The 22,412-nt window shown below is 39.1% G+C and overlaps 2 protein-coding genes across 2 annotated transcripts; one reads left to right on the forward strand and one right to left on the reverse strand.

The window, feature by feature from the left end:
* The first annotated feature begins 1,292 nt into the window (after positions 1-1,292).
* Positions 1,293-8,937, forward strand: depdc7a (DEP domain containing 7, paralog a). The gene is made up of 9 exons (XM_053319479.1): positions 1,293-1,355; positions 4,908-5,361; positions 6,058-6,188; positions 6,599-6,791; positions 7,511-7,731; positions 7,906-8,048; positions 8,133-8,258; positions 8,399-8,477; positions 8,575-8,937. The coding sequence occupies exons 1-9, from the start codon at positions 1,340-1,342 to the stop codon at positions 8,796-8,798; spliced, it is 1,587 nt and encodes a 528-aa protein (XP_053175454.1). The 5' UTR covers positions 1,293-1,339; the 3' UTR covers positions 8,799-8,937.
* Positions 8,938-10,899: 1,962 nt separating this feature from the next.
* On the reverse strand, positions 10,900-21,749 carry cstf3 (cleavage stimulation factor, 3' pre-RNA, subunit 3). Its single transcript, XM_053321742.1, has 20 exons — positions 21,556-21,749; positions 20,811-20,915; positions 20,529-20,624; positions 15,963-15,995; positions 15,132-15,229; positions 14,964-15,030; positions 14,842-14,876; positions 14,624-14,750; positions 14,458-14,535; positions 14,198-14,360; positions 13,875-13,984; positions 13,629-13,745; positions 13,131-13,349; positions 12,915-13,017; positions 12,609-12,678; positions 12,311-12,506; positions 12,077-12,227; positions 11,900-11,994; positions 11,719-11,779; positions 10,900-11,477 (listed from the first exon to the last, which is right to left on the reverse strand). Exons 1-20 carry the CDS (start codon positions 21,580-21,582, stop codon positions 11,278-11,280), a joined length of 2,151 nt encoding a protein of 716 aa, XP_053177717.1. The 5' UTR covers positions 21,583-21,749; the 3' UTR covers positions 10,900-11,277.
* Positions 21,750-22,412: the final 663 nt, after the last annotated feature.

The following is a 22,412-nucleotide window of genomic DNA, read 5'->3' on the forward strand; positions in this document are numbered from 1 at the left end:
AGAGGCCCGAGCAGCTTTTGATTTCCATTAAGATTTTGAAATGTTTTGAATGTTTGCTCTCCTTTACATTCTTGTAGTAGTTAAAACAAATAGACCTGCTGTTTCATTACAGAGCAATACCTTGCTCAAGAGCAGCTCAGCAGTATTCACAGGAAAAACTAATTTCCTTTTCTGCTTAGCGTGGGAACACTTCTGTTTACTTTTTACCGAATGGTTTGAAAAGCCAAACAGATGTAGGACCTAATCTGGCCACAGGCTCCTCTACCTTTACCCTCTGCTAACACATTCTCACTCCAGCCAGCTAAGAGCATTTTTCTACATAAAAGAGGCGAAGAGAGCAGTAATCAAACCGGTTTGTCCCAGTTGCGCGCCTCACCTGTTTCACCACACTTGTGTCTTATGATGATAATTAGCTGTCTTCCTTACAGTCTCCCTTTCAGCAAGTGACCAACATTGAGTTTACAGTGTCAGTTTACTACTTTTCCACTGTCAGATTACACCCCAGGACAAAAAGGCACCAGGTCAGAGCCTCTCAGTTCATGACATATGTCCCTAATGCAGAGTGTGTTTGCAATGTATGTTTCTTTAAGTCTTAAGACAATACAGTGACAATCTGCCTGTATGGATGATCCCATACAAGGTGGAATAGCATCAGGGATAATTTGACACCTGAGGCACCTGCAGCCATGTGTTTCATAACTGTGTTCCCATTGACGTTTACTGTTTTGACTGAAGGAAACAGGAATCTGTCTTTACTGAACCACTCTGAGCTTTTTGTGTTTTTGTGTAAATCTCTTCTCTTCTCTTCTCTGGAATATCCATCTGTCTCACATGTTTCCTGCTGTTCTTATCAGATTAGATTTTCTTCCACTGTAGGCTTTAAGGGTGTGACGTTTAGTGAACGAGAGCTTGTCTGAAAACTTCCTGGATTCTTGTCTTTTGATTTCTTTCAAATGCAAAAATCTCAGGTAGGAAATTGTTTTCAATAAGAATCCACGTTGCTTTTTGCCACTCAAAATAGCATAGTGATGACTAATGTTTTCACGTGATAAAAGAAAAACAATTAACCCATGGAGATGAAAGCTTTGGATAAACCGTGGTAATATTTTGTAGATTTCATATCCATAAGTTGTAAACTGTGAGTTTTAGGGAAGCAGTGAGAGTCTCATTATCACACTAATTGCCCTTAAGGGCGGTGATAAGGACATGAATAATGTATTACAATGGGAGGAGACGGTTTCGGGCTTAGCTAGAGTTGCGTGCGTCACGTTGAGAATTGAAGACCGAGGACACGGTACGGTCTGAATGGCTGTCTTCAAAGTCACTGGAGGACGTTTTCATGCACAGAACACCAGGTAACAGCCTACTACATTCATTACTTTTATTAGTTAATAAGAATATCATTCCGTGTTTGAAAACACATTGAAAACCAAGAGTTTTGGTGATAATCTGCTGTAGATGGGGCGTTAACCCAAATAACAAAACATTTTTGTCTTTTCTTACTACTAATTTGGATTTGATTGAAACTATTTGGCTTTATGTATAAGGTGTTAGGCTACTTACTTTTACGTAAACCTCGTGCGTAAAAGATTTTTTTACAACAAGGGGGGTGGTGTTTTTAATTGTGTTACATTTTCTAAAATAGCCAATGTTTGGAATATTTTGTCAATGTCTTTTTGGTCATTTCAAAAACTCAAAACACTCCTGAAACTTAAGAAAATAGTAGACTATAACGCGCGCGTAACGATTTTATATGTGTAATTGCTTCTTTACTGTTAACATATGCTTCGTATATAAAATATAGCCTAATTAGAACAACCTTTGGGGTTTTTGACTTTTGTGCTCAACGTGGACTCAACAAGTTCTTGCGCCTCAGTATTTGTGTTAAAACAGGAAGAGCAGGGTAATTAGGTGTAAAGGCCAAAATACATCACACACAGGATATTATGGTTTAAATGCATACGGGCGCCAATAACCCATCTTAGTTCAGCATCTTCAAACTGTGTCCTCTGGTTAGATCAGCATGTGGAAGGAATAAAGGTAACTCCTAAGCGATTAACAACCTGCCGCTACTGGCCTGAAGATGCCAGGTGCATTTTCATTGTCTGAAATCATTAGTCCGGAGCTTGTTGTAGGTGAAAGCAACAACCCTAAAAATCTGAGTGTTTTTTCTCCTGAAACTGCTGCGGTTATAATAAGGCTTGAGTTTTGCGAGCTGTGTCTTACACCGTGTCCGCAAGGGGAAAAGTCCCGTGTGTTGACTGCGCTGCTCCCTCTGCGATTATTTACCTCCACTGATGTGTGCAAACACACTCCGCACTGTTGTCCTTGGCTGAAAGGCAGGCCAGTCCACTCATGTATCGTCTCACAGTCTTCTAACTGCTGAGGGTTGTTGTGACTGATCTGTAAAATCAATCAATCAATCTTTATTTATATAGCGCCAACTCACAACAAAAGTCATCTTAAGGCACTTTTCACATAGAGCATGTCTAAACTGTACTCTTTAAGTTTAATTTAAAGAGACCCAACATTCCCACATGAGCAAGCACTTGGCAAGTGGCAAGAAAAAACTCCCTTTTAACAGGAAGAAACCTCAGGCAGAACCAGACTCAAAGCAGAGTGGGGGTAGAGAGGAGAGATAGGAAGGATAGGAGAGAGAAGCACATTGAAAATCAACATTGAAGTTAGTAGTCCTGATGTCTACGGGTTCTCTATAATAAAGAGAAACCATAGTCACAAGAGAAGGGGACTGGCGTCAGCTTTAAATCTGGTCTCAAATCTCAACCCAGCGCAAGCAACCAGAGGTGACAGAACACAGCCGGGTTCCCAGGATTGTTTTCGACCCACATCTGACCCCTCTCTTTTTTCTTCTTCTATTCTTCTTTGCCCCCCCCCCCTTACAAGCATTAATGGATATTGATCAGATCCGGATTTATTCTGTAACCAGTAATCCAGGGACCCCTGTTGATTATGCAGATGGTCTCCCAAATCAAGGATTTCATTCTGATAATGCAGGCCTTTTTTCTACTAATTGACTTAACCTAAAAGTATCCCTCTTCTGTGATATGTGGCATTTTATTGTGAGTTCATACTGACTGATATTTGCACAACCTCTTCTCATTAAGAGTTATATTGTTTCTTAAACCACTGAAAAGTCTATCTAATCTATTTATTTCACTCATGGTACCATCAGCCTGTTATAGCTCGATACCTATTATACTTGCAAACTGTTGAGAGGTGTTATGCAGTTGTTCTTCCCTGATATGCAAATCCCTGCTTCAGGACAGTTTCTTCTACCCCAGAGAGAAACACAGCTTGACGTAGATGTATCTCATTAATCAGCCGATCACCTGCCTCTGCTCTCAATGAGTGGTTTTATTTTTTTAAACGGGTGGGGGAACATCTGCTTGCTGCTGTAATGTCCCAGAGTCTTCTTGTTGTCAGGTTTTACAGATGGGTCAAATAGTGTTTGTCATGTTGTGTTATCATAACACAGAGCTTGGCTGCCGCTGTTGGGTCCTGATTTATAGCCCTTGGCCTCAGTGAGTCTCTCAGATCCTCCTCTAACATTTGCTCAACCGGCTTTAAATGTTTCCTGTTGTGAGATGAAAGCCACACAGCCCTCCTCCTTTCTTTCATTGGTCAGGCTTTGTGGTGGCTGACATAAATGTTGCAAATATCAAATCTTTATTACAAAGACCCATCAACCATAGAAAGGCAAATGAGATATGATGAGAAAGTGTATCATGAACATGTCTGTGTTTGATTGCATGCATCATCTACTGATTTGCTAGCATATATTAGTAATGAAGCCCACCCAGTGGAAAATGCAACAGGAACATATTGTGATATCTCTTGTGTGAGCAGTCAGACAGTACGATCATTGTCTCTCTGTTTCCTTGTGTGATTGAGCGTAGTGTTGCATTGGGTGTCTGTTATGGTAAGAAAATCAGTCACAGATGATGGTCTTTGTTTCTCTACATGTCCTGTATCTATAACAACCAACTGCAGTACTTAAAGTAGCGTTTTGTTAATACAAAAGCATGAGAAAGAAAGAGGATTTGGGGATAAATTACTCTCATGAGATGCACTGATGCTTGACTTTGTGCTGTCCCGCCCACATACAGTAACTTGAATTCAGATTCTGGTTATGTGGGATTACACAGAAGACAGGGAGTGTACTTTTGGACTATGTAGTATCTGAGAAACTGCTTAAAATTTGACAAAGCTGAGGAAAATCGAGTAATTTATGAGATTTATAGCATCTGCATATATAAAAACTTATTTTCATCTTGATTTCATCTTTTGATTGAAGATATGTGGGCTACAATTAGCAGTCATTTTCTCTTTCTATCAGTCATTATAGGCATTTTTTATTCACAATTCTTTCTTTTGGTCTATATAATGTCAAAACATAGTAAAGCATGTCCATTTGATGTCTTAAAGTTGCTCATTTGATCTTATGAACTGTCCAACACCCCAACATTTTCAGATTACAATGATACAAACCACATAAAGCAGCAAAATTCTCACATTTAGGAAGCTGGAGCCAGTGAATTTTTGGAATTCTTTTTTGGGTAAATAATTTAAATCATGAATTGATGACAAAAACACATCTGTTGCTTGACTAATTGAGTAATTACTCATTTCAATTTCTACATTTTCAGCACCAATATTTATTATAGTTGAATAGTTCTTATTTTGCATCTGCGTGTAAAACTGTTTTCACAACTTGCTTATCATTGCAGTTGGTTAAAATCTTTGCCGCAATTCAAATGTGAATCTTTTGAATTGATAAATGTTTTTGTACTGGCTGATTGAAGATTTTAACACCTCCACTTCAGGACTCATTCTCACACCTCTGATTGCTTTTCAACTGATCTTCTCCTCTCCTTCACTAGGACAAGGCATGGCTGGGAAGCCTTTCCGGGCCACCTACATCTGGGGCAGCATCATCTCCAATCTCCACACTCATGTGGAGGTCAAGCGCCGGCGCCACAACCTGAAATCCTACCATGACTGCTTCCTAGGTTCTGAGGCCGTGGATGTGGTGTTGGCACACATCACCCTGAACCATTTCTTTGGTGATGACGCAGTGCCTCGCTACAAGGCTGTACGTCTCTGTCAGGCCCTGATGGACTCAAGGGTTTTTGAGCCGGTGGGCATTAAAGTATTTGGGAAGGAAAAGAAGCGGGCCACATTTGAAGACAGCAGTTGTAGTTTGTACAGATTCCTGAGCCCAGCAACCAGCCCCTCACCGCTGAACAACACCAAATCCCACTCCACTAGTACCATCGAGAGCGGCTATGACTCACCAAGCATGAATAGGAATAAGAACAACTATAGTCCATCACATGAAAGGTACAGACTAATGTCACTATTATTACTTCCTCCAGACCTAATCCCAAATCAAGCATGGTTTTAGATCAAGTGCCTTTGAAAACTAGTTATGTCTTGATATTCTTAATCTTGAATTCCCTCACATTGTCAGTGAGGGATGAATATTAACTTGAAGGTTACTCAGTGTGCTGTGTGCTCCAACACATTATGAGCTCAAAACTGTGAATCCTTAAACTAAAAAAAAAGCTTCACTTTGAGGCTGGAGAATTAAATTGTAAGGAGCAGTCAGTCATGTAGCAAACACAGACAGGACAAATTACACATGTGGTGCTGGCACATGGCCTCAGCATATTGTGTTTGCACCGTTTTGATCTGGTGTTGTTTTTCTGAGAGTGACAGCTCCAGACTGGACCAGAAAACAGGCTGTGTGTCTCTAATAGGAGATGAAAGCTGCAGAGGACCCAGGTGCTCTAATAGTTAAATTAAGCTTTTGTTACATACAGCATGGGCCAAGTCAAGTCTTCACAGGAGTAATATAAATAAACATAAAATACATTTCATATGAAATTGCCACAATCAAAACGGCACCAAATTGTGACTGAACCACAGGTACTAGAAACCATTTGCAGGCTGATGCCACATTTGTTCCTGTAATGAGGCTGTTTGGGTTTTTTTTCAATCATTCTCACTGATTGCTGTTATTATGTGACTCTGCAGACAAGAGGTGCTGAGCTACTCCACCCACTCCCCTGTAAAAACAGACAAATCACTGGAGGACGTGCTGGGAAATCTCAACCTGAGTTCGACCATCACCCCTCAGATGATCAACCTCGGCCTCTCACAAGAGCGTAAGTGGCCTTCCATCGCATAAAGCACAACAAACAGCGTGAAACAGGCTCCATGTTTTCACACAGCAAATGCTTGGTCGTGTGTGTGTGTGTGTGTGTGTGTGTGTGTGTGTGTGTGTGTGTGTGTCAGTGTTGGTGGTTAGAGTACTTGGATTACTTTTTTGATGTAACACTTTCGGTCTACAGTTTAAGTACTCATTTGTTTAATTGCATTTTCAAAAAGGTAATCTGTAACGAGTTACTTTTCTCAGAAGGTAATGCTGTAATGTAACTAGTTACTTTTTAATGGAAGTAACTTTGTAATGTAATTAGTTACTTTTAAAAGTAACGTTCCCCAACACTAGTGTATGTGTGTGTGTATACCTACAGCAGTATAACCCTCATGGCTTTTGACTGTGTGTGTTCCACAGTTGTGGAAGAGGTGTGGCACCAGCAGGCAGTGTTCAGGCTACTGCAGCTGATAGAGCTACCTTTGTTGGAGAACTTGTTGGAGGTAAAAGACGCCTCACGGCCTCCCTTGCACAGCATGGACAGTGACCCGGACCTTTTGTATACGTCAAGCTACCTAGACAGAGAAGTTCTTAAGGCCTTCAGTGAAGCACAGTGAGTCTGCAATAAGTCTATACAGTTTTCTTTATCTTCTAAAAACTGATTTTTCTCATTCAAATCTCATCTGTCCTCGTACACTGATTTAAGATTTTGGAAACCCTTTTCTCAGATGAATTAACTCTTTACCAGCTTCAAACTTAACTTAAAAGATAACTAATGATTTATTGTTGCACCTCCACAAAGTCAAGGGACTCAGGAGAGGCTGAGAAAAAAAAGAATGTTAAAATTGAAGCAAGAGGCAGAGATATCCTGACTTTTAGTCCCTAATATGGCTCCACGAGCATAAGGTCCTACATTTCCCATGATGCAACAATAACATCTTCTCATCAGACCCAATCTGGTAAACAACCATTTCAACCTTTCGAACTCTATGCCTCAAGTTTGTAATGCATAATAAATTTGTCTTCAAGCCCAAGGTGTGATAACTCTGATGATATCACCATGACATCATCAAGGGTTATTTTCTCAGATTCTACAAATCTCGTACAGTTACCACAGGCTGGGTGGTACCAACTAGAAACTCACTTTGACATGTAAAATTGGAGTGCTGGTTTATTCTGGGGACACAATCATTTTTGTGTTTACGTTCTCTCTTAAACTGAAACACAGAATGTCAAGTGCTTTTATGACCTTCTTTCTATCTCTCAGTCTCCCAGTTGCCTCATTCTGTTCTCTCTATTGGCTTTAACTCAGTACACTTCACTCTCCTTCAGGGCTGATGAGTGGATGTCTGGAGCAGTGGACTGTTTGGAGTTTCTGCCTGATGAACTAGTTGTGGAAGTCAGTCGAGGTTTGGCTGGCTGCGCTGACGATGTGCTCCAGTGTAAGAAGCTGATGTATGGAATCCTGACTCAGCATTATAGACAAACAGAACAGCCACCTCTGCTCAGCAACCACTTCTTTGACATCCACTCTGGCATTTCAGAGCTACTCGGTAAGAAGATATGTTTTCTTCTAGGAGGGCTGATGAAGCCTTTGTGGTGATGTAAACTTCAGTGATGCAGGTTTAAATCATGGAGATATCACATTTCATACAAGGCTTAAACGATAAGGCTAAAATTCACCAACTCAGTCTTTTAACCCTCTTCGTGTATTGTGTGTTTGTCAGTTAACGGGAAGCACGAGCAAGCACTGGAGTCTCTGCAGCTGAGCCTGAAGCTGCAAGACTCTCGCAGCAGGGAGGAGCTGCGCAGGCTCCTGAGATTCATGGCCATTGCTGCCAATCCACAGGAGGTCAAACTGCACACAGAGGTAAGCGATTGTGTGCGTCATTTGTGTATATATATGTATATGCATGTCTGTTTGAGCTTGGCTAACCTCAAATCCTTCTCTTAGATAGAGAACCGAATGGCAGTGAAAAGGTCTTTCTCAAGCGCCATCATCTACAGTAGAAGACTCTCCAAAGGAAAAGTGGACTTGATGGTTCTATTTATGATGGATAAACACTGTGATCTGTTCAAAGTGAGTGTAAATATATGTAGGTGTTGTGTTGTAGGAGGATTACACTTCAATTTGTCTTGCTTTTAATATAATGTGAAATAAATGTTTAATATCAGAGCTTTAAGACGGAGACTACATGTGTCTGCTCTCTTCTCCACCAGATTCCTGTTTCATTGCACAAAATGGTCAGTGACAGAATAATGATTATCGTGAAAGGGAAGGATCCAGATACAATAACAGGTTTGCGTATTTTACTTTTATCTATTCATCACAGTTTAGTTTGTGTGACCAAAGAACATTTTGATGAACATCTATACTTTTCCATCTTCATCTTCAGGATCCACATACTGCACAAGAGTGAGTGCTAGCGCTTACTCAGAAAATGCACAAAAAACAACAAAGGAAGAACTTTGGTCCTTGCTCCGGAGAATCCACGAGAACCCGAAACTCTCCAGCAAAGAAAAGCGACGACTTCTGGGACAGTTTTATAAAGGCCATCCTGAGATTTTTGTTCAGTACTTTGGAAATCGATTGTCTAGTGTCAACACATTGCTACACTGATATTTATCATCTCAACAAATGTGTCTATAATAATGTAAAAAGAGTTAGATATGAGAACAAAACCTAATAAGATGCAAATGATGCAAAGCTGTGCAGCATAAGTGGATTTGATCTGCTTATATGTAAATAGTTTAGACTACTGAACAATAATGTGAATTTTTAAGTGTAAATGTATTAAGCTCTGATATTTATGGACATATTTACTCATCTTAAAGTTGTTAGATATTTTTTTGGATGCAGGACACTCACATGAAATATCTTTGTCAATTTTGTATGTTGCTTTCCCATAATGACAAAATGAATCAGAGTTCATTGAGATTTTTGATGTCTTCAAACTGTAACGCGCCTCCAACGACATTCTTTGCAGCCAGCAAGGATAAGACTGCATATGGCTTCTCAATGGTTGTATTCTTTGTGCTTGTGCAACAGGAACATTGTTAGGAATAGAGATGTGTCTGTTCATGTGGTTTCTCATATGTAATGCGATGCATGTACAGTTACAGCTATGTCTGAGGAACCCTCAAACGGAAATTTAAACCTGGAAATTTGAAAGTCTGATGTTGTGTTGTAGTAAACAGTCAGAGGCATTCATGAAGATCATCCCTCTGGGTCTTTGTGTTTGTTGCTACAAGTCAGCAAAACAGATGTTTGTACTTTTTTTTCTTCTTTTTTTTTTAAACCACAAAACCTTGGCCTCGTTATAGTGGCATCTTCACGGTTCAGTTTCAAATAAGGTTATTGTGTTCCCTCTAATCAGCTGGGGTAATTGCTTTGACATTTTCAGGTGAGAAAAGCATTCCCAGACTCTGCATAAGCCACACACATCTTGTGCATATTTTGGCAAGTCTTTACAAGATTCATTGGGGATTGTCCCAATATTCATATGTATACATTGGCCCCTTTTCCCTGCAGGAATGTGTATGTTCTGATGAAAAGAGAGAAAATGGCATCTGGCATGTCAAATAGCGTACCCACAAAACACATATATAATTAAATTATGTCTGAATTTTAAGATAATTGACTGATAAAAGACTGATTTTATTTGACTAAGAATGTGAGACACCCTTTATGTCCATTCCTGCTTGACCCCCACATGAGTTGTGGACGTTGTTTTTTGTTAAAGTACCTTTTATATATATTTGTAAAATCTAAGGATGTTTAATGCTATTGAGGCTCCCAGTCAGCTAATAAACTTGTGAAACTGTCTGAAATAAAAGCCTTGTCACAGTTATTGAAAGGTCAGTGCTATTTGTTATGTTACATCATTGTTTATCCTTTATCGTAAGATATGTGAGTTCCGTTGAACATTTAAACAGAAACTCAAATAAGAAAAGTCCATTTAATCTATTGTTGCATTTCTAGTAAACATCCGACAATACTGAAAATTACAAATATGTGTTTACTCTTCTCTGCTCCAATATAACTGGACAATATAACTGGACAATGAGTAAAGGCCAACAAGCAGTTACCTTTATGTTAAGTAATCTTGGCACTACAATAACACTATTTCAGGAATACTGTAGGACACATTTCATAGGAGGTATCAGACTAGAGAGTAGTATAATGGAGTTCTGCATAAACTGCATTATGGCAATGTTACGTGTAACAAGGCACAGAGCTGATGGCTTTCATATACTCAGAACAAAGGGTGTGTGGGCAAATAATAATGTTATCAGTCCAATGCGAAAATTAACAGCTGGCTGGTATTAAGAGGAATATTCAACATATACATTTTTAAAATTATTATTTTTGTTGCAATGGAAGAACTGTGTATATTTATTAAAGCAAATGCTGTTTAATGAGCTGAAAGGTTTGCTTTCATTGAAAACTAAAGAAAATATATTTCAATTGGTCTTTTATTTATAGTTTAAATGCAAACAGAAGCTAAATTTCTGCACTCAAATGATAAAAACTTTCAAAGCTGCCTTGTCCTCATGCAAATTGGATAAATCAAATGCTGCAGAGGATCACCTGTCAGATCAACGACTAAGTGTCATTCTGCCCCCTAGCGGTAACCATAAAGTGACACATGGCTGTGCTTCAAATGAAGAGCAGGGTACCAATATGAAATCAGTGAAGTCAATCAAAAGAGCAAATCGAGTTGAATTCTTCTCCACTTTTATTGAAAGGAATATTTTCCCCCAGTTATCTAAAAAAACAGCTTGTTTCCATTTTGCCATCACTGTAACATCACAAGGCCAAAACTGAGCTGTGTGCCAAAATCAAGAGTTGAATTAAAAATTTTGTACAGTATAATGATCAGTTTTTAAAAATAAAAACTGTTAACAAAAAAAGCCACAAGAACACTCGAGTGTGCATACTGTGTGTGTATGTGTGTGTCTGCATATATGTATGCTTGCTGTACAGAGATCAACAGAAGTATTATCGTTCAGACGCACTCAGAGATATGGACATTTACCCCATTTTACCACCTGTTAAGATTACATTCTAGTAGGGTTCACTATGTGTTTCAGTTGGCTTATCGAATCCTCTTCTGTTGGCGTGCGCGGTAGATGTCATGTATGGGTGGAGCGACTGCTCCTTTGTCATCCTCCTCATCGGAGTCTGCGTTAGGCCTCTTGAGTGACTTGGCAATAGCGTGGTTTTCCATTGATCCATTGCCCTCCCCTCCTGCATCAGGCTGTCTGCCAGTGATGAGCTCTACAGCAGCATCAACAGCTATGGAGAACACAGAAAATGAATATAATCAAGTCTATAGCCAGTGTATGTAGCAGCAGTATGAGGCTGTCATGGCAATTATAAAACAACAACGATTTTTGCGATGGATAAAAATCTTTATTATTTTAGCAAAATATGTGCCTGAATGTAGAACCAGGGGAAAGGCTACATCCATCCATCACCAAAGCCCAAAAATAGAGATGGTTTGGATTAATCTAAAATGTCAATAAAAGCAACTTACTCTCAGGTAGTGTGCATCTCCTGAAAGTTTCCATGAGCTCATCCACTTGAACGAAGGGACCCTGCAGCAAGAGACAATCACAGACTCTTTCAGACAATCCCAGCAGAAAAAAACTGCTGCTTACAGTTGTATTCATTACCAATAAACATGAACTTGAGTGTGTTAAGCTGCTGTGACTCACAGTGAAGCACGTAGGCGGAGGGAGCAGCTTCATTAGGATAACAGCAGCTGGGGGGACTGGGAAAACTCCACCAGGGACAGGGTGTAAACCAGGAGCTGTGGGGAAGATTAAGATGAATTACTTTACACTTTAAGTAAACGCAGCAAAATATTTGTAGGAAAAAAAAGGACTACATACGGGCAAGGTGACGTGGCTGGAAGGGGATCATTTGATTGGTGTCAGGTTTGGGGTACTCAGGTTTACGGTCAACTTCATCCTTTAGTGCAGGCGCAGACGGTGCCACCACTGTCTCTGGAAGCAGCGATGCCAGTTTGGCACGAGACACATCCTAAACAGAGAAGACGGGTCAAATATCAATTCAGCATCACAAAAAAGTTCAAGTGTGTTGTCTATGAAGGGAAAAATACACACCTTGTATCCAAGAGCCTTGAGTTCACTAGCGGAGCAGGGATACAGGTCCATGAACTTGTATCTGTCTACGAGCAAGGCTGTTTCTTTGCCCTCATACTCGTCTTTGAAGGCAGTGAACCGCCTCCGCTCTACTTTTAGAATACTCGCCAAGTCTCCTATGTTGCTCTCAAAAGCCAAGAACCGAGCCCAGATTTCACTGAGGGGTGAAATAAGAACAAAGTTCAACATACTTTGTTGATTAGTTGATGGTTACAACACAGGCATATGTGAGAGCTAAATAATTAATATCTGACATTACCCTGACTTTTCTGGCGACAAGCTTCCTGAGGTGAGGACACGTTCAAACAGAACCCTGGTGTTGTTATCCTCTGAAGAAAACAGAGGAAGAGAGAGAAAAATAGCTTCAAATCTATCATCTATTATTAAGGTACTGATGTATTTTTTTTTGCCTCCTCACAACTGATAAAAGGATATCACTGCTTCCTTTGTATCAAATGTCATTTTTTAAAACTCATAACACAAGTAGGTTTTGGACTGATAGTAAAAAAACACATATTTATAACATTCTATGTATCATCTCTGGATATTAATACACTTAACCTACCATTAAGGTGTGAGAGGTAATCAATGTACGCAAGTATGTACTCTGGAATGTCACCATATTTCTTCAAACCAAGCTCAAAAATCTTGAAGGCCACTGATTTATCCTGTAGGGTGACAATCACAACAGCACAAGTTAAGAATTGAACAGGTTTCTAAGACTCCTTTAAGTCACACCATACAGATATTAAACATGCAATTATACAGTATGTGTCCTCACCTTGCTGCAGTAGTACTCCATCAGTGCTGCAGTCACATATACGTGGTGACGTGTGCGCAAATCCTCTCTGGCCTTTTTGAAGATGGTGCGACCTGATTTGATGCCCTCTGCCCTCCTGGCAAACTTCATGTACTGGATGTAGACCAGTGTGGGGTCAATGTCCTCAATGGCCAACAGCTTATTATAGATGCTGTGAACCTTCTCGTACCTCATTCGACTCTGTGTGGACAACAAAAGGTAAATTAACAATAAATATGCTCATAGGTGCCTGTTTCTTTTATTGTTTAGGTTAGAAGTTGTGTTTAATAAGCAGCTGGACAGCGCGTGATTAAGAGCGCATGCCATGTACGCAGCGGACCCCGGTTCGAGTGCCAGCCGGTGGACCTTTCTGCATGTCACACCCCGCCTCTCTCCCGTAATTTCCTGTCTCTCTACTGTCAAATGAAGGCGTCTATGCCAGAAAAATCTTTTTTTTATAAAAAGCAGACGGACACTCACTTCTTCATAGTCAGCGAATGAGAAGTACAGAAGCATGTTCTTCTTCAGTAGAGTCCCAATGGCACGTTCGTAGATGTTAGCTGCCTCGTCACTAAACAGCTTGGAATTATTCATGTCCTGAGAGAAATGAAAAAACATTATTAAAACATGATTGAACTATTTTGTAAAGTAGAAAAGTTAAGTAAAGCAAAGTAAAGTCAAACCAATTTCACATAAAATCCAGATCCAAAAGGTTTCATCTCTTACCCCTTTCTCTGCTAACAGTTTGCTAGACTGCTCCAGGTACTGTGCTGCTTCATACCAAATGTCAGGATGGTGGCCCAGCACCAGTAGGCACTGCTCATAAGCAAACATCACTGCAACACATAACAAAAACACCCATCCATCAAAAATGTTGATCATGTTGGTGATGTTCAGCATCTTGCAAGGCAAGAGAATATCTTAGGCAAAACAATCCTCATACACTAGTTCATTTCCACTGACTAATGTAGTGACTTAAAATGACTAGAATCACTGGCTCTCTAGGACATATGCAGCAGAGATTTAACTATTTTAACACAATACAGCACCTCTCTTTGTGATGAGGGTCTGGTCTTCTGTGCGTAGCGGGTTGCTTTTTTCCCACTGGATGTACTTCTTCCACATTTCCACTTGCTGGGCTTCCTGAGGGGAGTTCTGGGGTGGTACCGAGGGTGCATTCCTGTCCAGCCCCTTCATCACAGTCTCATATTCCTGAATAACATACACCAGAAAACAACCTTTTGCATCAACCGCACAAGACAGAAGGAATAAGTTTGTGAATTTTGTGACGTGTTGTACAATGTATCACCTTTGCCACCCTCCTGGCATTCATGTAGTCTCTGCTTCGATCTTCAATCATCTTTTTGGCCAAGTGTACATTGATTCCCTGGCCGTGAAATAGAGGATTTAGTTCTACATTCTCTCACACAACTAAACACCATATATACAAACATAGATTGGTAGAAATGTCTCACCTCTTCATATTTGCTGTAATCTCTCCAGAGCTGCTCGATGTTGATCATGGGATTCACACAGCCTCTCTGGTAAACCCTCCGTACTGCGGTGATCCGTTGGTTCTCTGCATATGAGCCAACAGCTTCACTGATGGAATACATAACAAAAATGTGTAAGTTATCTCACTCAGTTCACATAATCTCACCATAGTACAAGAAAAAAAACAAAAACAACATACACTCCTTTGAGGAAGTTGATATAGTCCACCCATATCTGTCAAAGGAAAGAATAATGTTAGGATACAGTGGTTAACAGGAACAGACATACACAGGTAAGATTAAGTAGTTCAGATGTGTGTACCTGATATGACATAATCTCCATGCCAATTTTATCCAGGGCGAAGTCATACGCCTGTGCCATCTTCTCTCTGAAGGCAAGAAAACATGGGTATTAAATCAAATGACAACATGACAATACACCAGTTAGTCACATTACTGTACTTTCCCCCGCTACATTGTGTTGTCTTACTTGTAGCTTGGCAGTTTTCCTTTGGTCTCTCGGACATATGAGAGGTAGCATTTCCACAGGTCGATGTGTAGCACCTTCATGAGGCATCTCTGAAACAACTACAGGGGCAAGAATAGGGAAAGATAAAAACAACTGTCTTAGAAAAACACTGATTATATATACGCTGCAAGACACCCGCTTATCTTCAGTGTTTCAATAGTTTTCTTCAGTAAATGCATGCTCACCTTGAAATGTCAGATCAAAATATAGACCTCTTATGTGGTTACATTTTAGCGAGCTTCTCCAAACTATATCACCATGTGTATAACTGCTGCCTTTGCACCGGAGTTTGGTTACAAAGGAATATTTAGGCAAAAACAAACAAACTGGACATTTCAGAGTTAGCTAATTGAGTTTATTGAAATGTGGGATCCAAGTAGTAAACAAACAACAAAATCCAGTGTCATCAGTTGAATATATTACACTTGGCAGTTGAAACTCAGAAAATCAATGACTATGGTTGCATTTCATTATGAAGGAAAATTAAGTCACAATTCAAAGACCTTTTGTCCCATTTCCACACATTCTGTTTTTGTTTTGGTGATTTTGGGATTCAGACTCATGATATTGCAGACACATGGTCAACACTCAAAATGACAACAAAAGCACATGCCTCTCATGTCAACATACTGATCATTTGGAGAAAAAGTGTATTAATATTCTTGTAAAAATCAAGAAAAAATGTTTTGTCATAATAAACAGCCAGCCTAATAACAAACTTTCAGATGATCAGTCCTGAATCTTTAGAGAAACAGACACTATCCACTTTTCATGAGTGTGATGGACACTTACCTTTTCTACTTTGTCATAGTTTTTAGCCTTGATCTGTAAATAAGAGTGTAAATGCAACGTTAATTCAATAGTCTTCTCTACTTTTATGGCTTACAGCAAACATGCATTCATGCAAATTTGACCACACACACACACACACACATGGGACACTGAAGATCAACAAAGTGAAATTCACACAAGAATGACAAATTACTTTTCGAAAGGGGTTTATTTTCTTAGTAGATTGCGCCTCATAACCCTGACAAACACCAGTGACCACGTTACAGAAAAAATACTTACAGAAAGATCTGGATGCAGAATTTAAATAGGTTACTGAGAATACAGAAAAAATGTGCTCAGAATTTGAGAAGTACAGTATTTGATATTAAAAAAAAAAATCTCTTCACAGACTTTCACAGCTTCAGGTCAGCATGTTTCCTTGGTAAACAGTTCCAGCAATGAATTTTATATGGCCTAATATTGATGGGTTGAGGACACAGTCTCACAGCACCCTCCAGTAGCGACCGAAGACATGGTTGTTTATGTGGTGATAGAATCTCATCCCACTGAGTTTACCTTTATATAATCTACAAATATCAAAGCAGCATTAAACTACTCTGATGTACTAAGTTTACATGGAAGGCAAATATCCCTTCAACGCTGAAAAAGTACAATTCACCACTGTAAGATGACAGTGTCACAGTGAAATAAGGCAAATTATTAATTATTGCTAAATAAATGACCTGCTATGGTAAAAGTAAACGCAGTGCAGTGCATCCTGGGGGAAATGATACATTTAACAATTTAAAATGAAAGCTGGTTTTAGTCATCAATTTCAATTAATGACCAAAGCAATGCAATTTTAAGTTCTTAATCCTGATACAAGTTAAGAAAAATAAAACTCTTTTGGCACATCCAAATACATTGGACCTCTAGAAAATATATTTTGAATGGACTAATTTCATAAAGCAGAAATTAAAGTCCTTTTTCAACACCTACTGCAGTTTAGAGGGCCTTTAGGGTACCCTGCCTAAAAAAAGACTGACCTATATTAATGGCTAATTCCAGACACTGCAACAGCACATTTGACATTGTGTTTGCATTTTCATTAAAAACACCAAGCACCAGTAAAACAAAGAGGTATGTAGTTCAGAAAATGCATCCTCTGGAAAGAATCTTTACTTTTAGCCGGGAGCTCAGTTAATTTGCCTACACCATGTTATGTAATGCCTGAAAAATACAAGTCTGAATGTGAAATTTGGAGTTGTTTCAACAATGTCAAGATCGTTACCTAACCTAACCTAAGCTAACCTAACCTGAGCATTACTAAATGAAGAGATTTTCTACAACTGAAATGTGAATTGAACAGTCACAATCAGTCAAATCAGCTACAAAATGGGCATGAAGTATTCTCATATAGGTGTGTCTAGATAAGTCAGGTGAGATGGTTACATATCTGTGAAGATGCTCCTCCTGAGGTGTAACATATTACATCACTAAAAATCACCTATGTGGTCCTATCAACATACTTTAATATGAGTAATGTAATAATTACACCACCATTTAGGGGGAGAAAATAAGATAAAGGCAGATGGACATTTTCACTGCCTGAAAATGTCTCTGGTCGACTCAGTTCCTTAAAAATGTACTGCGATACTGTCACCCAGTGCTGGCTGATATCATTTTTCTACACTGTAGTTAATACGTTTGAAACAAAAAACAAAAAGTCAACTGCATTTGTTGTCCACTTTTAGAGAAACTATGCAGTATGAATTGGGATATCGCAAAAAAATAAATGAAAAATAAGTTTACAAAACAGACAAATTTCCCTTTTATGAGAAAATAATGGGACTATGTTGATTTTAGCAATATCAGTTTCTGACAATGGGGAGGTTTTATTTAAAAAAATTAAGAAAAAAAATAAAAATGTCCAAAAATAGTGACAGACTGGTGACACTGGCATCAGTGCTGCTGTTCTCACACAATGCAAGAGACATCTCACGAGTTTCTGTCTTTTCCTTTCATATCACAGGGTGCCAAATTATAAATTAACCAAATCTCCAGCAATCATAAACTGAAATGCTGACTTTAACTCAATGGCAAAGACTCTCGTTCTCAACTGGGTGTTTTAGTATAAGTAACATGAGAAATAATCCTGACTGTGCTCAATATACACATTCTTAGAAATGAAATCTGTGTAAAATCTATGCTTACAAGTGAAACTGCCTTGCATTCCCATAAGACTGGTGAAATTGGTGTCAGTTTGACTCCTCTCACACACTACATAACATTTCCCCTATATTACGTGTGTCAGTCTTTAGAAATCAGACTCTCTATGCTTGTGACAGAATGTGCAGAAAATGGGATTTGAAAGGCCAAAAATAAATAAAACTTCATGCTAAGTTCAAAAGGATCGGTCTGTCATTTCAATGAACAGAGCTGTGTTGCGTCTTGCCACAAACTGTGGAGTTTAATAAAAAGGTTGTAACTAAATAATTTGGTGAAGAAAATGGCAATTGCTATAATAACTTGTTTTTTTTTTAAGTCTGGCTTATCATTTTTTCTTTAAAGGATATGGCATATTTGATTTGCAGTATAAATAGCTCCCTTGTTAAAGTGTAATCTGAGCATTTCTTTTTGGTAGGGATATAAAAATAGAACAATGAGCCTAAAAGTCTACTTTTCAAACTTAATAATAAACTCATTTATTGTCGTTTATTTTGTTAAAAATGTTAAGTGAAATTAAATTCATGTATTGGATTTTGCCTATAAAGTTGTGCATAGAAACCTCAATATTAGTGAGTAACTTCCACAACTGGGTGCCGATATTTAATCCACTAATGAACTACAGGTTGGTTTGAACATCAATACCCACCAGAAAATGACCTCAGTTGCATATTTCTTTCCTATTTGTGAATCTGAAACGTTAACAATAGAAAGATAAAAGGTTATTCAGTGGGATCACCCCAATAGCCGAATGGTTACTGCACATGCCACATAACCACAGCGTCCCTGGTTCAATTCCAGCCAGGGACATTTGATGTGTGTTGTGCCCATCTCTCGCCCTTGTTTACCGTCTGCCTCTTCGCTGCCAAATGAAGGCCAAAAAAAAAAAAAGAGGGGGAAAAAAAATCCTCTGTTAAGTGGACAACACTCTTTTTCACTTAACAAAAAAAGGATGATACTGGCTAACTTTCCAAAATATTAAATCTGTGTCACCTAATTACTACTACTAGTTACTACTTAACTAGTAAAATGAATTAGTAAAATATTAACTAAAAGAATTAGCCCTATTAATATCACTGAGGCTTCCTGAAATAAAAAAAACTTTGGTGGTGACCATCACTACTCATTAAAAGCTACTGTAAATGCTCCTTATGTTGTTGATTATCATCAATTTGGTAAAAGGGGGCAACATGCAAGTATCATGTGATTTGACATGTATGTATTACTGGTACTTATTGTCATCTGCAGGATAAAAGGAATTATTAAGGCCTGTTCCTGAGAAGCTAAGTCCATTTAAAAAGTGCAGTGCTCTCTCCCTCTCTCACTTCCTAAAATAGGTATGTTCTCAACCCTTCTCTTGCAGTGGATAATACACAGGTGGGTGGGAATTGGGGGTCGGGGTAAGGGGTAGCTTCATCTAGCAGAGCAACCCCACAATAACAAAGCACAACTTTAACATACAGCCACAGCAGATCACCCTTTTTCAGGATTACATACTAGTTGTGGAACTAGTGGTGCTGGTGCTTGATAAAGGGAGCAAATACTGTGCAGCATATTATACACCAACTGCAGAAATTGTCTGCAGGGGTAGAGGGCATCAATGCACTGTGTACAAGGTTAGCAAAAATTACTTTGTGCAGGGGAAACTGAATCATCCTTTCAGTAGCTGATTGCATAAGAGCAAAGCTTGTTGGTGGCATCAGGACAAATGGTCACTGGTCATATGTAGGTTTATCCAGGAGGAGTGGGGAAGAAATGTCTCAAGGAAAGAAAGGGCCACACAATCAGAGTATTTGTTTATAAAATTACCTGAAAGAAATGACACAGGAGGCAATAAATTGACACGACAAGTGAATAAAAGGCTAATGCACTCCAATACTATTAAAATAGTTTTAATACTGTTGCAAACCAAACATGCAACAAATGCACTTTACCCCATTAAAATACGGCGCAGAAAATGTTTTTTTGTAAATCCTGGGAACATAAGCAGAATTTTCTGAAAAAGAAATGGTTATAGAGTTGTTTTCCCTTTTGCTTCTGTTTAAAGGCACAATTCGTAATGAGCTAAGCAAATGAAACCATGTTTTCCAGCAACTGTATCCCTTTCAATACAATCTTTTAATTGTGTAGGGTGCAATGAAATTCTTTGCAAGCTAGGTGCACTCCACTATCAAAATATCTTTATTTTTACTGATCAAAACAAACTATTGGCAGAAGTGGTATAGTGGCTCAAATCAAGAATTGTGACTTTAAACTTCATTTAAGTACGAGACATTTTGTTTGTGTGAAAATCACATTGTTGATCATTGTAAGAAATAATCCCAGCCATGCACACTAAAGAAAAGAAAAAAAAGTATTAACCTCAGCTTCAATGAACAGTTTCCAGAATCTGCCAGAACTTGGGAACTGCGTGACAAGTCGCTCATATGTCTTCCTTGCTTTATCTATAGGTTGGTTCTAAAGAAGGAGAATGCATTTACATTCCACACTATTAAAACACACGAATAAGCAGTCATGTAGGGAGAGAATAAAATAAAAATATGTAGTGCTTTGTATTTTTTAACAATCCGTTACCCTTGACCTCCCACCACCCTTTAGTCCCAGTTTACTTAACCCCAGGAATGCAACTATGTGTCACTAAACCTGTGCTTCACGAATCAGAATGCTCCATGCGTCAAGGTCATATGGGTTTTCTTCCAACTTCTTCTCTGCCTTCTTCACCTTCTCTGGGATGTACTCTGTCGCTGCCTGCAAGACAACACATATGCACAGGGGGGGAAAATATGATGCTGAACGATGTCTCAGAATATCAACACAGCCTGTGGAAGTGGTGCTAATTCTAGAAGACCACGTGACACTAAAAATAGCTTTTATTTCAACAAGATAGGGGCTTAATGAGCTCCTAAATTGTTGGCTTTGCCCCTGCAGTGTGTGACTCAATAATATTATTGGACTTAAAAGTTACCATTTTTACCATGTTTGGTACCATTACCTAGCTAGATCTATAGAGCTAGCAGCATGAAAAGTCGCGTCAGTAACGCTAATCGATTAACTTAGCAGAATGTTTTGCGTTAATATCGAGATAACATGGAGGTGATGTTAAAGTTAGCTCAACGTGTTAACGCTCGACAACCAAGAAACGACTAATGCTAACGTTATCCGTTAGCCAATCAATATGGCGTACAGGCAGGCTAGGCTCACAACGTTACGACAAAGCACCACCAAGAAATAACATATTGACTGTGTATTGTTTAATACTAGTCAATAGTAATGTGCAAACAGAACCGAGAATGGCTCCACTTTCTAACATTATGCGAGAGTAGCACACAAGCTAATTATGTTAGCGTCTCATTAACAGTTAGCTTGCTCGTCCATGTAGCTAACTTACCTGGTCGGCTGCTGCCTCGGTGGACATGGCTGGAAGAGTAATCTAGGTTGGAAATGTAAACGCAGGCCGAATAACGATAAAAAAAAGTACGTGACGACAATCTTTAAAACAACCAAATAATCGGCATAGCTTCAAAAGAGTCGATCACATTGCCCTCAAGCTACTAGCTGCTCAATAGCTGGCCGATATCTCAAAATGGCGTGAAACTAGTGTTCCGGTCGAAACATGTTATTCTAGTATGGCGACGGAAAAGCCCGCCCTATTCTGCCTCTGATTGGCTAGTTGCGGTTGCAGTCGTTAGCTGGATTGGTTAGGCCAGAGCGGGTATGATTTTGCCGTCCTAGGTAAAAACATATCGCGTTCTGGTCTGCCAACAGCACCAACAATAACATTTCCGTTGCGAGTCTTTCAAATCAAAATATTAACCTAATCAAAATCTACGAGTAAAACATTGCGCAAATTACATCACATTACGATATGATACAATATATTTTGACACTGTAATTTAATATGTAGTGTTATAAAAATCACGTTCAGCCACACAATGGTGACTTGATTGTGTCCACTATTCATCTGTTTATAATAATCGGCTACTATCGGCTACTAATTGAATTTTTAGAGCAATTTTCTTGTAAAACACCATCTGCGATATATATTCGCGTAAATTGGAAGGGTGTGTTAAACGGGTGAGGAGTGGATTTATACATTTGGCTATGGTGGAGCATCTAAACACCACTTGTTGAGTAGGCTACACAGGTGTCGTCAGGAGTAGACTTAAACGCTTCTTGAGACATGTCGGATGAAAAAGCATGTTTTGCAGCATTATGGGAATTTAAGTTTATGTGTGAAGCTTATTG

The sequence above is a fragment of the Scomber japonicus genome, chromosome 1, assembly GCF_027409825.1.
Source record: "Scomber japonicus isolate fScoJap1 chromosome 1, fScoJap1.pri, whole genome shotgun sequence".
Taxonomy (NCBI): Eukaryota; Metazoa; Chordata; class Actinopteri; order Scombriformes; family Scombridae; genus Scomber; species Scomber japonicus.

Bases quoted from the DNA above. Each gene is read 5' to 3' on its own strand.
- depdc7a (XM_053319479.1), top strand. The intron at 6,792-7,510 runs GTGAGTCTGCAA...ACTCTCCTTCAG, and splicing joins AAGGCCTTCAGTGAAGCACA to GGCTGATGAGTGGATGTCTG. The intron at 8,049-8,132 runs GTAAGCGATTGT...TCCTTCTCTTAG, and splicing joins AGGTCAAACTGCACACAGAG to ATAGAGAACCGAATGGCAGT.
- cstf3 (XM_053321742.1), bottom strand. From the start codon at position 21,582: ATGTCCACCGAGGCAGCAGCCGACCAG. The intron at 20,916-21,555 runs GTAAGTTAGCTA...GTTGTCTTGCAG, and splicing joins CCGAGGCAGCAGCCGACCAG to GCAGCGACAGAGTACATCCC. The intron at 11,995-12,076 runs GTATGTAGTCCT...TCTTCCCCACAG, and splicing joins CCAGCCACGTCACCTTGCCC to CTCCTGGTTTACACCCTGTC.